This window comes from Coturnix japonica, chromosome 1, assembly GCF_054131305.1.
Source record: "Coturnix japonica strain WE chromosome 1, WE-NBRP24, whole genome shotgun sequence".
NCBI classification, from domain to species: domain Eukaryota; kingdom Metazoa; phylum Chordata; class Aves; order Galliformes; family Phasianidae; genus Coturnix; species Coturnix japonica.
Genome location: NC_140663.1, coordinates 13,369,720 through 13,385,046, shown reverse-complemented (window position 1 = coordinate 13,385,046; position 15,327 = coordinate 13,369,720). Strand labels below are relative to the sequence as shown.

Here is a 15,327-nt window from a genome sequence, read left to right as displayed (position 1 = left end):
CTGCTATGGGCAGGATGGAGCAAAACCAGAGTCACGGCTCAGCACTGCTGCTCCATATTGTTCATCAGGAGCAGTGAACCATTTACCTTAATGGGGATGCTGCAAAACCTTAACTCTAAACATTATGTAATTTCATAAAGCAATGATAAATCATGTTTCCACAAAGCTCCTAAAAAACAAACAAACAAGAAAAAAACAACAGTCTGCAAAGTTCTTTGCTTATTGTGTATGTAGAAATCACTTCATTCGTGCCAGACTGCTGCCATCTCTGGGACAGAAGACTGCAACTCCATCTAGGCTCAAAAAAATTTAGCTGAGGATGTGCATAAGACTGTAATTTAGGTGAAGCTGCAGGTGAGAGCAAGAAGAGTTACCTGTCATATAATTTGTCTGGGGATTAATACCATACTCTTCTGAAGTATGATTCTATAATCACAAACAGCTCTGAGATTTAACCTACAGCAAAAGCAGGAAGGCAATGCTCAAAAACACCACATGAGGCCTCCTGTTCCCATGCTGAGTCACCAGCAGCACTTCCTGGTACAACTGGATTTTCCTTGTGGTCTCCTATCTGAACACACCGGTTAATACCAAGCTCACCTCTCCCCACCTAGTCTGCAAAAAGAAACAAAAAGTTCAGCCTGCAATAGAATAATGTAATACTTCAATTACTAACTAACAGAAAAATGGTTTGAGGTTATGGGTCTGTCCCAGGACATGGGAGAGCAAGTTCTGCTTCCTCCTTCTGAGATGGAGCCACTCATGTCCCCGAGGGTGCCTGGCATAAAGTCTAGGGCTCCAGCTCTTATCAAAACAGAGAGCCTCCCCCCCATGTGGTTGATTTACTGCATTTATTTTAGGGTGGGGATGGATTTCCTCCTGGAGTTGTCTTTGTCCCTTGGTGGGGGGCAATGCATGGACAGTGAACTTAGCCAACTTCTTAAGGGCCAAAGCTAGATGTAGCTAGGTTTCTCTCACAGTAAGCCATGCTTACCTCCACATAACTTGGGTTACTGAAGACAGTAACCTCTTCATCTACCATGTGTGCCACATAGACAAACACACTAAAGCCTGTTAAATATCAGAGGTTTTTGCAACGGAGTTTATGTGTGTCTGATAGCTAGACATTAGGTAGCAAGTAGTCTGAGAAGCTGGATACAGCAAGTATAAAAGCTTGTCTTTGCTGGCTGGCTCTTTGTTAAAAGATGGCTTTCATTACATTTTTAGCAGTTCAAACAACAAAACCAGTCTTTTTGTCCTGAAGTTACACTCTAATTTAACTGGTCATAATTGATTTCTTATGAAGTTTTTGCTTTCAGACAGAGTGTCTGGGCGTCTGGCTGGAAGAAAGCAACTTCTGTGCTGTGTGGGTCATGTCTCTGACAGTAATAGCTCTGCAATTATTGTCATTCCTTCCCTGCTTTCTGACAAGAGAGTTGGTTTTAGAGAGTATTAAAGATCAGTAATTATTTTTTTAGAAAGCTTTGATATCAAAACCCCAGAATGCTAAGCAAACATACAGATTCTTGCCTAGTTTTCTGGAATTTAAAGGCATTTATTGGTAGAGGCATTTTCAGCTCCTACAAAACAATACATTTAGGCTAAGTTTGATGTTTTTATTGTATCACCAGTTCCTGTCTGGCTCTCTTAGTGCTTCACTTTGTAGAGCTGTAACTTCATCTTGGCTACGAACAAGCTGTCATCCCCAAGGTTTAGGACTTCTCCCTTGCAGCGCAGGCTTTAAAGAAAGATGATACCAACAAACGCTGCAACCTGAAGCCTGTGGTGTGGACAGTTCCCCAGTGCCCTGTTGATGCATTACACTGTATACAACACGGGCAAAACATTAGAGAAATCACTTGGGAGGAAGGGCAAGTGTTGCACTTGATACCATCTCTTTACTGCTGATAGCTTTGGTGGAGGGAAACAGGGGGCAGGTGGTACAAAACAGATTGGAGTACATGCCAGGCACTTGTCTTCCTGAAACATGGGATGACTAACATGTAGGAGATGTTAGGTAACACCAATTCAAAGGGATGGTAGATATATGTTGCACACTGAAAACAGGCAGTATTAATATCTGTTAATTCACTGATGTCTTAGAAAAACAGAGGGCTTCACTTTGTGTACCGAGTTAAGGAAAATGTCTTGCTTTGATGCCAAGAAATTTCCAAATTTTGAACAAGCCAAATCCTTTTGTAATACTTACAAATACTTCCTGAATGCATTCAATGGTTTTTTTGATCTTCTAAGCACATAAATTGTGCTAACAGAACCAATTACTTGTTCTGACATTCAGTACATTCTAAAGTATTATATCAACTAATCAAAACCGCTCAGAGAGGTTGTGGATGCCCCATCCCTGGAGGCATTCAAGGCCAGGCTGGATGTGGCTCTGGGCAGCCTGGTCGGGTGGTTGGTAACCCTGCCCAAGGCAGCGCAGTTGAATCTAGATGATGTTTGAAGTCTTTTTCGACCCAGGCCATTCTGTGACTCTATGGATATGCACTTTGAGAGTCTCTAAAGCAATCTGAATGGGTCAGAGTCCTAATTATAAGCACTCTGAAATAAACAGGGGACTGAAAATACATCTTAATTAAGTGGTTGGTGTCAGAAGTTAAGGGAGATTAGCGCAGGGAACTGCTTCCAGGTAGGTCCAGGTCCAGTCCACAGGGCTCATTGTCTTCCTTGGCATAGACTGTGATTAACACTTCATCCATGGGAGCTGAAGTCTAAAAATATGAGGCCTGTGATTCTGAAACCCAACTCCATGCCTCCAAATCAGGATTTGGCTTGTCATTTGCTGTCCAAGTATGTTTGCAGTTACTACACTACTACTCTCTCAGCCAAAGTTACATAAGAAAAGACTAATTCTCTAGAAAATGAGGTATAGCACAACTATAAACTTTTGACCAACCAATCTTTAATGTTTCTGTTTCTGGCTGACAAGGTGTGCATTTAATATAACCAAGAAAAAGAGACAGAGGGAAATGCTACACCTGAGATTCTCCATGTCAGATAAATTGCAGGTTGGATTTTCAAATGAGACTGGGATCGTTTCCCAGTGTTAACTTTGACATCTGAAGCAAAATGTACTCCACATTTAGGACCATTTATTCAAGAAGATGTCACTGAAACCCAAGTTCCAACCACAGAGGCACCTTCCTAGGAAACCTGAAAGATCATCATGAGCCAGTGCTTATACTAAAGAAACTCCAATCATGAAAGCATAGCTCAAACCTACAGATGTGCCCATATGCCCTCAAAAGCCCCAGAAGGGATTCTGCATGGCAAGGACAATGAAAGCAACAGCTTCAAATTCAGCACAAACCACAGTGGCTACTGGGCATGCAAGATGAGGGTGTGCACACCAAGCCAGCGGTCAGCAAACCTCTCCTTAGAAGTGGGTTCAGGCTACGTTCTCAGTTTGCAGGGATCATTTTCCCATTTTTCTAGGCTAGCATCCAGGTTAAAGGGAAGTCAAAGGGAAGGGCACTTTCTGATCTTCCTACTGAAGAAAAGAAACTGCTGCTTAGAGATAACAACTGTGTCCAAAAGGAGAGTAATGGGAAAAAGCCTAATTATATGCTACACTGGTGAGATTCCTCAGCTGGAAGGAAGGAGACTTCAATACCAATCCATGTATTATTTACACTGTTTCTCTTCAATCTGGTGCTCTCTAATGTAATACATAGGGGCCCTTCTGTAGCACTGTTAAAGCATATTGAAGGTGGTTCTAATCTTATTTAGGCGCCTGCTCTCTGGACTTGTTATAGACAAAGAAGTTAAACATTGAGCTCTCAGTCTGACACCTACATGTCAGCAGAGGCAGTTCAGACATATACTCAGAGATTCCTATGGATTAACTCTAGGTGGCTCTCTATACCTACCACATAAGTTTCCATTTTCTAAAAACCACCACCTCTTTAAATAGTGAATGTGAATTGAGTTCCTTGATGGTTTGTATCCACTACTTTCTCTCCCACAGTTGATAACACTAAAGACTGAAAGTAGTGAGAATAAATAATACAATATCCCCCAAAGTTCAAAAAAGCAACGGCATCAGTTTATTGGGCTGTATCTAGTTCAAGGGATTTTAGGGCCAGCTATGGTTTCAGCAAGCAACCCTTCTAAAGACATAAATAATTGATCTCTCTTTAAAATACTCTACAGTTAACTTTCCTCTCCACTCACACAGAACTACCCATGAACATCCGCTAAATATTTCAGATGGATCAGTTACCTGAGGAGAATGTAACCAGCCTATTAACATAGTTCATGGGAAATGAAGTGCTCGGAATGAAAGGCTAATTCTCAACGCACACAGTGAGAATCAAAGACTGAAAACAATCACACTAGTCACTTCGTGGCTTCTTCTGCAAAGAAAACAGTGTATCTCCAAGAAAATAACCTGGGAGGAAATAGCAAACAGAAAGATAGGCCTTTAATTTAAAGCCTTATTCGTGCTCAGGCACCATCTCATCTCATGATTTACTTATTCATCATTACCAAATACTTACAATATAGCTATAAGTGGTCAGATGACACCTTAATCTTAAGAGATTAAAATGACATCTCCTAAGATTAAGGTGAACAACTCTCAAAGTTATTTTCCTCTTCACTCTACTTGTATCTCGTCATTGACAGAGAGAACAAAAGAACAAATGTATAATTAAAAATTAAAAAACCTAATCAATTGGAAAGAGAATATAATAGTAGGTAAATAAATATGAAAATAAAAAAATAATTTAAAAAAATAAAAAACAAAGCTCAAATAATCTGTCTAAACTATGAGCAGCTATGCAGCCTGAAATAACTAAACTCCCAGCAATGAATCAAATTAACCAGCCAGCCAAATGAAAGAAGCATGTTTGCAGGTCCAGTCTTTTCCTGTCATCCTCATGATAAAAAGATCAACTGGATGGATGATCAGGAGATCAATACATTGAAGAAAGAACACAAACTTATTCTGGACACAAGTCTGGTTTCCCAGTCCTACCATTCACACCCAGCCCCAGAGATATTTCTGGTCTTTATCACAGCAGTGTAACACAACAAGAGAGGCAGTTTTCCTCTTTGAGTTTCCCTCAGAAAAACTCCAGATTATTCATGGTTTTGCAGATCAGAAGTGATACCAAAGAGAAGAGGAAGCGCAGACGGTGAGGCAACAACGTCAGGTGCTGTTTTTGTTCTGAGTTTCTCCAGTGCTTAGCTGTCTGCACCACTATTTGTTCCAAGCATTTGAACGTGGGTATGCAAGCAGTGCCAGAGCAACTCCATGTCTCCAGTGAGACACCTGCCTACAGGTGGGAAGTCACACACTGCACTGACTTTGCTCTCTAATCCTCTGCAAAACACTTTTGCTTTACACACACCAGAACATAACGCAGCAACACACTGTATGTATGGATATATGGAATGTTCAAAACACATTGTAGCCCTTTGATAAGCATTACAGGTATGTGAAATAGCCTCACAGATGCTGCAGTAATGGAAAAACCTTGTGGAAAAACCTTCCCCACTTGGAAACATACGCTTCCATCTAAGCCAGGCTATTGTTCTGCTTAGTTGCAGAAACCCCCTTGCTACACGCTCCCAACAAAGCCATCATGTAATGGCTCAAAAGAAATAACTTGAAAACACAGTGTCCTGAGGACTGCTCAGTTTTATTTGTAGAAAAAGCTCACCTTGCCTAGAAGTTACTCATTCAACAATAAGTTAGTCACCCTAGGTTCTCTTTGTGGTGAACTGGTGCCTCCAGAAGGTCTCGTGTCTTCGATGTTTGCCCTAGGACACAGGTAAACAGCTGTAGTGGACTGAACTTGTACAATGAGGAGTTTATAACCTTTGCAACAGCTGATCTGAGTGGGCACAGTGTTTGGCCGTGCTGCACATGCAAGTTGGCCCTCAGGCCCGTGCTGCACTGCACTTATCTTGGCAGTTGCACAAATTTAGTTGGCTAATCATAACAGACAACCCTGTAGGCAGCTCCTAGTTGGCACCAGCAATTACACCACCTGTGTGTCCTTGTCTTTATCTTGAAGTAAAGAAGCAGGTTCTCATGCCAACATCCTTCTGCTTGACAGTGAAAATGATAAACAGAATTGCTTATTTCTAAAATAGTCCTATCAGAGCTCCAGAGAACCTTAGCACAGATAGGATCACTGCAGCATGTGCTATGTAACTCTGGATTCCAAGCAACTGGAAAGACAGTGGTCACTAAGATTAAGAGACTGGAGAACCTCACATATAAGGAAAAGCTGAGAAAGCTGGGACTAGAAATGAGAAGGGAATCTTATCAGTGAGAATCTTGGGAGTCTTATCAATATATAGCGATACCTGAGAGAGTAAAGAGGATGAAGCTCAATTGGCAATTGGCAATGTCTGCTACATGGATGAGAGAATCATAGAACAGCTTGGGTTAGAAGGGACCCCAAGGATCATCAAGTTTCAGCTCTTCTGCCACAGACAGGGCCACCAATGTCAAGATCTGGTACTACACCAGGTTGCCCAGGGCCCCATCCAACCTGGCCTTAAACACCTCCAGGGATGGAGCATCCACAGCCCCTCTGAGCAGCCTGTTCCAGCACCTCACCATCCTCTCTGTGAAGATCTTCCCCCTGACACCCAAAATATGGATACTTCAGAGCACAGGACTCTACAATTACAGTTTCTGATTGAGAGCTAAAGCAACAAGTAGAGGAAAGATCTTCTTCCCAGGGCAGATGATAAAGTTGTTATTAGGGCTTCCAGCTGCCCCCTGCTCCCAAACCCAGCATCTCTTTAGTATTGTCACAGAATCATAGAATGGTTTGGGTTGGAAAACACCCTTAAGATCATCTGGTTCCGACCTCTGTATGTAGGTCTACATACAGAATAAAAGTTGAGTATGTATCAACACGTCTTGACTACTCACCCACATCCTGTTGACACTCCCAGAGCCACAGCTTGCCCCAGACAGTCCCCTAATCCGAAGGGATTGAGGGATCAAAACCCCAGTGCATACTGAAGTCCTTCACAAACATCAGACATATGTTGCATTTATGTAAATACAACTTAAATCTAAACTCCAAACACCAATGCAATAAGTTGACTAAAGCATTCAGCTTGGGACTTCTGCAACTCTTTGCCTAATAAAAAAACTTGTAAGCTTTAATCAGCTGACTGTGACTGACTGGTACCTCACATGGCCTGAAGGGGAGTAGCTGCTAATCCATAAAGCCATTTTCCACTTATGACTACTAGCATAGGTAAAACTTGTTCACAATGAGCTATCCCTATGATCAGTCAGCACGAAGCAAATGAAACATCTTCAAATGTTACAGCTGCGAGTGAGCTTTCAGTGAAAACAGAGAGGTCTCCTTGTGATCTTGCCCAGCTAAGCTTCAGCTAACCTACAGGGCAGTAAGACAAGAACTTTTCTTTGTATGTGAGGTAAGAAGGAACTCCCTTCAACCTAAACAGAGGATTTCAAATACTCCTACCCGAGTCACAGCAATATGAAATGGGAGAAGCTGTACCCTGGCCAAGGGGACAGCCTAACAGTCCTCACAGATGCAAGGTCACCCTTTCTAATCAATAGCAGAGGACTGAGTTAACCTGCCTTTATCTTATAAAGACAAACAAACAAAAAACCAATCAACAAAGTAGCAGCGAATACCTTAGAGCAAACCTGTATCAAGAGAGCATGCATAACTGAAACGCATTATCATATGTTCTATGTTAACACCATCTATCATAGATACTTTACTCATCTGCCATGTAAGTGGTGAACTTTGGAAATAAGCATATTTAAAAGGAGTGCCATGAACTCCATAACAGTAAGTGTCACACAGATGCTGAGTGCAAAGGAATAGATATCTCTATAACATGAACTAATGGCAAAGTACTGAAGAAGTAAGGCAACGTAGTGGTATAATATCAGCAAAATGCTGATAGGCAATGAAGATTGCTAGTGGTGTTGGCATATTTGGTCAGAGTACAGAGTAACTCCAACAGCTCACTAAAGTCATCATAACTAAAGACAGCTGTATGAGCTGACAAGAGACATTAGGATGTTCAAAATACATCCAACATAGCACAGAGACGTTTGAGCTTATCTAAACAAGCTGGGGCAAAGGGACTCGCATAGCCGTATTAGCACAGCACTATACTTGGACTATTTTCTTATCAGCAGAGCACGCACTAACAAGAATGTAATCTGTTATAGAAGAACTGTATTATTCACTATATATACGCATATTTTCATATGTAACATGGGGTACCTGGAAGAGAACACAATGATTTTGTAAGATGAAAATGTTTAGAAAGTCAGCAATTGTCTGGAAAACAACCATATTGTAAACGACAGAGGCCACTATCAACTTAATGCTTAAGATAACATGGGAACCATACTATAATCTGCCACGTTTCATATGCTTATAATGTAAAAAACAAACATCACTTTATTATTTATATCACCCAGAACTGAAACATTCTTGTTTAGTAGTCAAGGATATTTTTAGAATAGAGAAGAAAAAACACCAGACAAGAAAAGACTTGCAAAGGAACATCAAAAATAGAACAGATTTATGCAAAACCAAACCGTTCAGGAGGGCCACAAAAAATTTAGCTTGTTATGTTCCATACTATCCTAACATTAATAGAAAGACAGCAAGATAGAGATATATAAATCTAAGGCTACATAGAACTGACAATAGTTGATACTAATACAACTTTGGTTGCTGCCATTTTAACGTATGACAAGCCTGGCACTGAAGGAAAAAGAATATTACAGCTCTAGCAGAATGAGCAACAGAGACAGAATACAGAACTGGACCACAGAATCATCCTAGAATCATTTAGGTTGGAAATGAATGTCAGTCAGAGAATCAATCATCAAGAAAGAGACAATAACAGCAACTAATGTTTTGGGGTATATCCTATGCTGAGGAGGCTGAAGAGTCATGGTAAAAGGCTATGGAACCAACAAGGGCTGCATGTTACGTGCCTCAATGCAAATAAGACAGTATTTTTTATCAGCATCCCTGTGGTGACTGCAGCTTTCACTGCAGCTTTACAGTGCAGAGACAATAAGTATATTCCAGTGCTGTTGTCAAGGTAACCTGCGAGTATGTAGGTGTAAAATTCTGCTGGCATTTACCATCAAAGAGGAAATAAGAAGAGAGCCAATCTACGCAGAATCTGAGTTTCCTTAAAAGTGAATTAGCTGAGACTTCTAGTTGAGAGCAAGAGTATGCTCACTAATTCCATTGAAACCTCCCTCCTGCTCTGAAGGCAAATAGCTGGAACAGGGCTCAACCTGGGGAAATAAGACCAATTTTAGATACACTGTTGATGTGCTACTAATGGATTGGTTGCTTCTTTAACTCTTTAAGCACTACCAAGCATATGTGCATTTCTTAAGTATGTTTAATTTCAAACAGTGCTTCTGAATTCTGATTTGAGTTATGATTCCTTCCCAACTAGAACATCCACCAGCACTCCTTCCACATGCTACCTTCCTGACCATTTATTAAGAAAGTAGTTCAAAGAGGTGATTAACATAAATTAATTTGACTTTGAGAAGGAAGAAAAGGTTGCAATACCACAAACACTTGAACATTATGAACAGAGGTGAAAAAAATAATCTTTTCAGGAGAATATTTTCTTATTTACAAGTTACCATGTTTTACATCAATATCCATATGCAGATCAGGTTCTTTTCCATGTGACCTGAAGAAGCAAAGAAGGCTGAGGCACAATTACATTCAGCCACAGGCACAAGAAGAAACTCTTACCAGGCTCTCCAGTAATTGTATTGATTCACAGAGTGCCACCTCCAGTGCCCTTAAGACAACAATCAAACGTAAAAACACTACTCTAATTCTAATAGACACCCATCAATTTGAGAGACTTTTGCTCTGCCCTAGTTTTCACTTATCCAACAAACCAAAGTATGATGTAGATGGAACACAGGTGATACTGTCTTACCTCTTCACCTGGAACCTAAGTTTTCTCTAAAGTTATACTGCAATATGTAAGTGATGAAATGGAGGCATGGCACAATATTTCCCAGTCTGAAGTGTTAGAATTATTTCTAATAACAAACAGAAAGCAATCCTGACCAAGCAGCAGTTTGTACAGAGTTGATTAAATGGTTGCACCAGTGTGAATTTCCAAAATAAGCAGCGGTAATTTCAGGACTTTGGAAACATTTACAAACCACTAAAGAAATTCTAAATGTATTTTAGAGCCAGGAAGGGACAAAAAAAAACCCAACAACTAAATGGGTTTAGGCCATCTATAAATGAGCTTTTATAAATCACTTTGAGGTGGAATAAAGGCAGCAAAAAACACAAGGACCACATGAGGCAATCCACATCTGATCCAGGAATGTGTCAACTTCAGTCTGAAACTGAATCTCCTTTAAGTCATTCTTAGTACTTCTGCTAGCGCAGTGGTTTGCAGAAGCCATGTGAGACTTCTGCATCACCTTGAAGAATGGTACCCCTTCCCTCCCTCTGGCCTGGAGCACAATCTAGGTGCACAGTTCCCAGATATTTCAACAAACTCCACCTGTTTGGAAAGAGGGTGGAACCAGACCGTGCCCTTCTTACACAGCTCCTTGACAAACCTCTCTTCAGATGCTTATAGACTCTTTAAGCCCAGACAGCAAATGCATGAGGACAACAAAGGAGCTCAGAATTCTTAAAAGGCATCCTAATAAACCTGAAGGCTGTCCTATACCAACGCCTTCACTGCACTCAGTCACACTGACCCACAAATGCCTAAAAGATTTGCACCTGGGGTGGTGCAAAATATCTTCTCTGAAAGAGTGGTGAGGCATTGGCACAGGCTGCCCAAGGAGGTGGTGGTGGAGTCCTGGGGATGTTCAAGAAATGTGGAGATGTGGCACTCAGTGACATGATTTAGTGAGCACGGTGGTGATGGGTCAGTAGTTGGACTATGTGATCTTAGCTGTCTTTTCCAACCTTAATGATTCTATGATCCAAATACAAAGCATTTAAAAGTGATGGGACATACTTCTGACCCTAACTCACCTACACCCACAGGCAGCATGCATGCTAATTGGGATACATAGTTAATAGAAAACTATGAAGTAAGATGTATCTATTGATTTTGCTTATAAACAACACACATGTGCACAGAATTACATCGATATCGTGTTGTGATCTGCTGCCTTTATGGTATCACCACCTGGCACCCAATCTTACGCAAAACTGAAATTAAAAACCTTGGCTCTGTATGTGGAATTGGATCGTTGCACACTGGGTGAAAGAACCCCAGCTGTGGGACAAAGTAGTGCAGAGCTCACGTGGAGTCAAAGCGTGGCAACATCCCTTAGATTTCCTGGAGAAAATCCAGGAGCAGAATGATGCAAACAGGCTGTCCAGAGAGGTTGTGGAGTCTCCTATGGAGATATTCAAGACCCATTTGGATGCCTACCTGTGAGACCTACTGTTGGGAAGATGCTTTAGCAGGGGACTGGGCTCCATGATCTCTAGAGGTCCCTTCCAACCCCCAACCTCTAACACTGCACCCTTTCTTCTGGGGGATGCTATCAGGATGGACTGCATAGGAGTGATATGTTCAGGGCCCATTGCTAAGACGGTGTATGCCAACTTCTGGGGTCAAAGAGGATGGCAGAGATGTAAGTTGAATCCTAGTTGCTGACTGAGGTATCTGAAATGAAGAAGAGTGCTGGAGCAAACTTTTCCAGCACTGCAAAGTCCGGGGAAACAGCTAAAAACAAATAATGTTTACAGAAATCAAAACCCAGCAGACAGGACTGAGTTCCCTCAGTCAACCCCTTAGTAAATCTGCCTGAACACAATGAGAGTCTTGATTCTTCAAGACTGAAGAGGACATCAGTGGGAAGGGCTGCAGGCAAGTCAGCCTCAGATACTGCTCTGAGAAGGGACTAGAATCACACAAAGAACAGAAGTGGCTGAAACTCAAGATTTTCTGCAACAACAAACAAACAAAAAAATAAGAACAGCTTTTGTTCCATCTAAGAATGAAATGATTTTAGGAACATTTCACACAATAGGAATTCTGAAATAGTGTTCTGAAAAACATGTAATAAAGTATTTTGCTTCAGTTGCCTAAATGAAGGCCCCGGGCTGCTGAGAAAAGTGGTGGGCCAGTGTTCAGCCTGTCACACAGTGGTAACGTTAGTGTTATCTATTTCTGATTTGACTACAGAGTAGATGCAGGTAAGGTCACTTAAACCAAACTGTTAACAATTGTCCGCTATTTGCGATCAGACTTCTAGAAACACTGGAAATACAGATGGAATTACCAAAACTTAACACAAAACTTGCTACAGAAGGGTTGAATATTCTCAAAAGTAAAAGCCTCGTCTATTTCAAACTGATCGTCTAACATTAGCAGTCACTTCAAAAGCATCGAGTTTGATTTTAGCATGCATTCATCAGTAAGGAGTAAAACTAGGACTGTAAATAATGTCCCCAATGCCTCACAGCCTTCGACTGATGAGAATAAAAACGAGAAATCACATTTTGTAATCACCTTATACATATTTTGTCATCACCTACTGTACTTAATTAACATGTTAGATTTTTATATACAATCTTCCCTAAGATAGTTTATAAGATGGCATATAAAAAGGATATGAAGGACATCTATAGAGAGATATCCCTTACAACTACAAACAAAGAATGGCAGGTGCCCAGAAATCACCAACTTAGAACACAGTGGTAACCTTCTCACACAAACACACAATGAAAGAGGCCATGAAGTATCTTTCTACACAGACTTTACTTCTCCTTAACCATGATTTATGTATGCCAGTATATCTCAAAGAGGAGATATTAGTGCAGGCATAAACATGGAACAACAGCAACAACAACAAAAAAAGAATTAAACTGCAAAACACCTGATTTCTCATAAAACTAGAATGTAATTCTTGTAGAAGTGTTCATGAAAGTTAGTATTTCATAAGACACTAACAAAACAATCTATGGGTTTAAAGCTAGTATGAGGCTTTGTTAAAAGAAAAGACACAAAATAATGGCGCTGAAGTAGAAACCTAGTCCACTTCACCTTCCAACTTCACGTCTCTCACAATCAAGTCCTCCTGATTTCCTGCTAGGAAGACTTTGTGTAGGTACATAAAAACATGCACATAATTTACTTTTGTCATCGCACTCCCAAATCAAACCTCCTGTCTAGGCAGTAGCATTCAAATAATGCAATTCTTTCCAGGAGAACATAGAACAGTACATGCCATGTACTTCAATTTCAAGATTTTCTCCATGTAGAACTTTTATGACAGTGGCTGGCAATAAATTATACATAAATCTGAAAACATTATAGATAATTTTTCTATGTTACCTTCATTAGCAGTAAGGAAGATCTGTTCATCAGTTACTATTTTCCATTCAGCTGAATAGCTTGTACCTTTTAAACAAGACTACAGACTGTACCATCAATATTTGTTTTGCCCATGGGAAGAAATGAACTACAGAAAGCAATCAAAGATTCTCAGTGTTTGATTTTGCTTCCACAAAACAACCCATTTAGAATTCTCCAAGGAGACAGTTTAGGATCAGCTGCATTAAATTATATTCAGATAGTCCAACAAGTCAGAACACAAATGAAGAATAAAACAGCCATGTTTCCTTTAGTGAAATGAGCACCTGTTATTTTAAAAAAAAGGCAATTTGCAGCTATTATTTGACTAGATTCTTGTTTTGAAGCCTAAGAGCTGAAGATTTACATTTATTTTGAACAATTCAAAATCTGGAAACCCAAATATTCTCACTGGTTTTGATCTAGAGCTTTAAAGTGAAATCAGAATATACTAGATCTATTTCAGACTGTTTTAGATTCTAGTCTGTTGCTATGACCACAATCAACCAGAACTCCTTAGCTATCAGGGGAGTGCAGTCACCATAAGATGAGCGCATCGGCAATCCAGTTCCAGTGACTGAAGATTTGCATCAGCAACAACAAGGAATCAACAACAACAGCTGAGGTGGTGCTTAGCCTCTTGCAACTAGGCTCTAAGATATCTAAGATTGAAAATAAGAGGAGCTGGGTCAAAATTGACATAACCAGAAAGACAGGTGTCACATACCTTTGTGGTATATAAAACATGTGCTGTGGAGGGGGTTTGTAGAGGACTCCTTCATACACAGGCCACAAACCGCTTAAAATTCTGAAAAGTGAACTCTTTCCACACCCATTGGGACCAGTGATTAAAAGATTCATGCCCTCTTCAACCTACAGTGATAATGAGAATGAAAAGATGTTACTGTGCAGCGCTCTAAGGCCCCTAGGAGTTATGCAAGCATTTATATCAAATTATTAACCCTTTTCATTGATTACCTGTATATATTTTTTAATGTAATCATTCTGGAAACAGTAGAATTAAATATAAAAATGAAAATTGTTTCTATAAAGTCTGAGTATTTCTGTAAGTGATGCTAATTATATCATAACAGCAATCCATCACAGTCAGAATCAATTATTCTAATGCAAATTAGGTCCAAAGTTGTTAATGGCACAAAGAGCAGCGCTATGCCATCAGTAATATTAATTTAAGCTATGTGAGCCAGATCAAGTGATTTGGAAAATATAACTACCAGCGTTATTTTGGGTGCAATACATTCAGTTTCATTCATTTAAATAGGACTCTGTGTATGTATGAGTGTACATTCATGCACAATCACAACGTCAATATTTTATATAAACATACTGATTGTTACACTATAATTGCATTACATAATGTCTTCATTGAGCCAAATAAATAAATATAACTGTCCCTTTGGTTGTAAATCTGTGATTTCACAAACCTGAAATTCCTACAGTGGAGCCATTGGAAGCTTTGCTGTAACTAGGACTCTGCACTACTAGCTCAACTCCTCCAGTTCCATACAGAGGCGATAAGAGAAAAACTCTGCTTTTGCTACATTGAAGGGCCTGCTGCAGTTATTCACATTGCTGTTCCTGTCATTTCAACTATTTATAAAAATAATACCATCTACATTGGAACATAAGATCAGGATATAAATGGGACACATTCAGTAAAGGACAGAGAGCAGTTCCAAGTGTAGTTACAACAGTCTTTTCAAAACTCATTTCTTTTGGGTTTTTTTTAAGTGAAGACTCCATTATTGTAGTGTAAAGGACTGTGAACCACACTGTCAACTGTTAGTACTGCTCTTCATGGATGTCAGGTAAGACTAACTGCAGACTCAGCTTTTTCACAGTTGCTGTGAACTCAGACTTTTAAAAGGAGCCCATGTGAGTCAAGCATCCTGATTTTATTGATGTTACCTAACATGGATGTGGACTCCC

General features: G+C 40.1%; 1 protein-coding gene across 2 annotated transcripts in view; it reads right to left on the bottom strand.

The window, feature by feature from the left end:
- Positions 1–15,327, bottom strand: part of ABCD2 (ATP binding cassette subfamily D member 2) — a 39,676-nt gene that overhangs the window by 12,209 nt on the left and 12,140 nt on the right. For both annotated transcript variants that reach the window (XR_014932512.1, XM_015851579.3), the window contains exon 6: positions 14,105–14,250. Coding sequence is in view for 1 of the 2 variants with exons in the window: in XM_015851579.3 (XP_015707065.2) it covers positions 14,105–14,250 (146 nt within the window). In the remaining variant the exon portion in view is untranslated. The remainder of the gene's footprint in view (positions 1–14,104; positions 14,251–15,327) is intronic.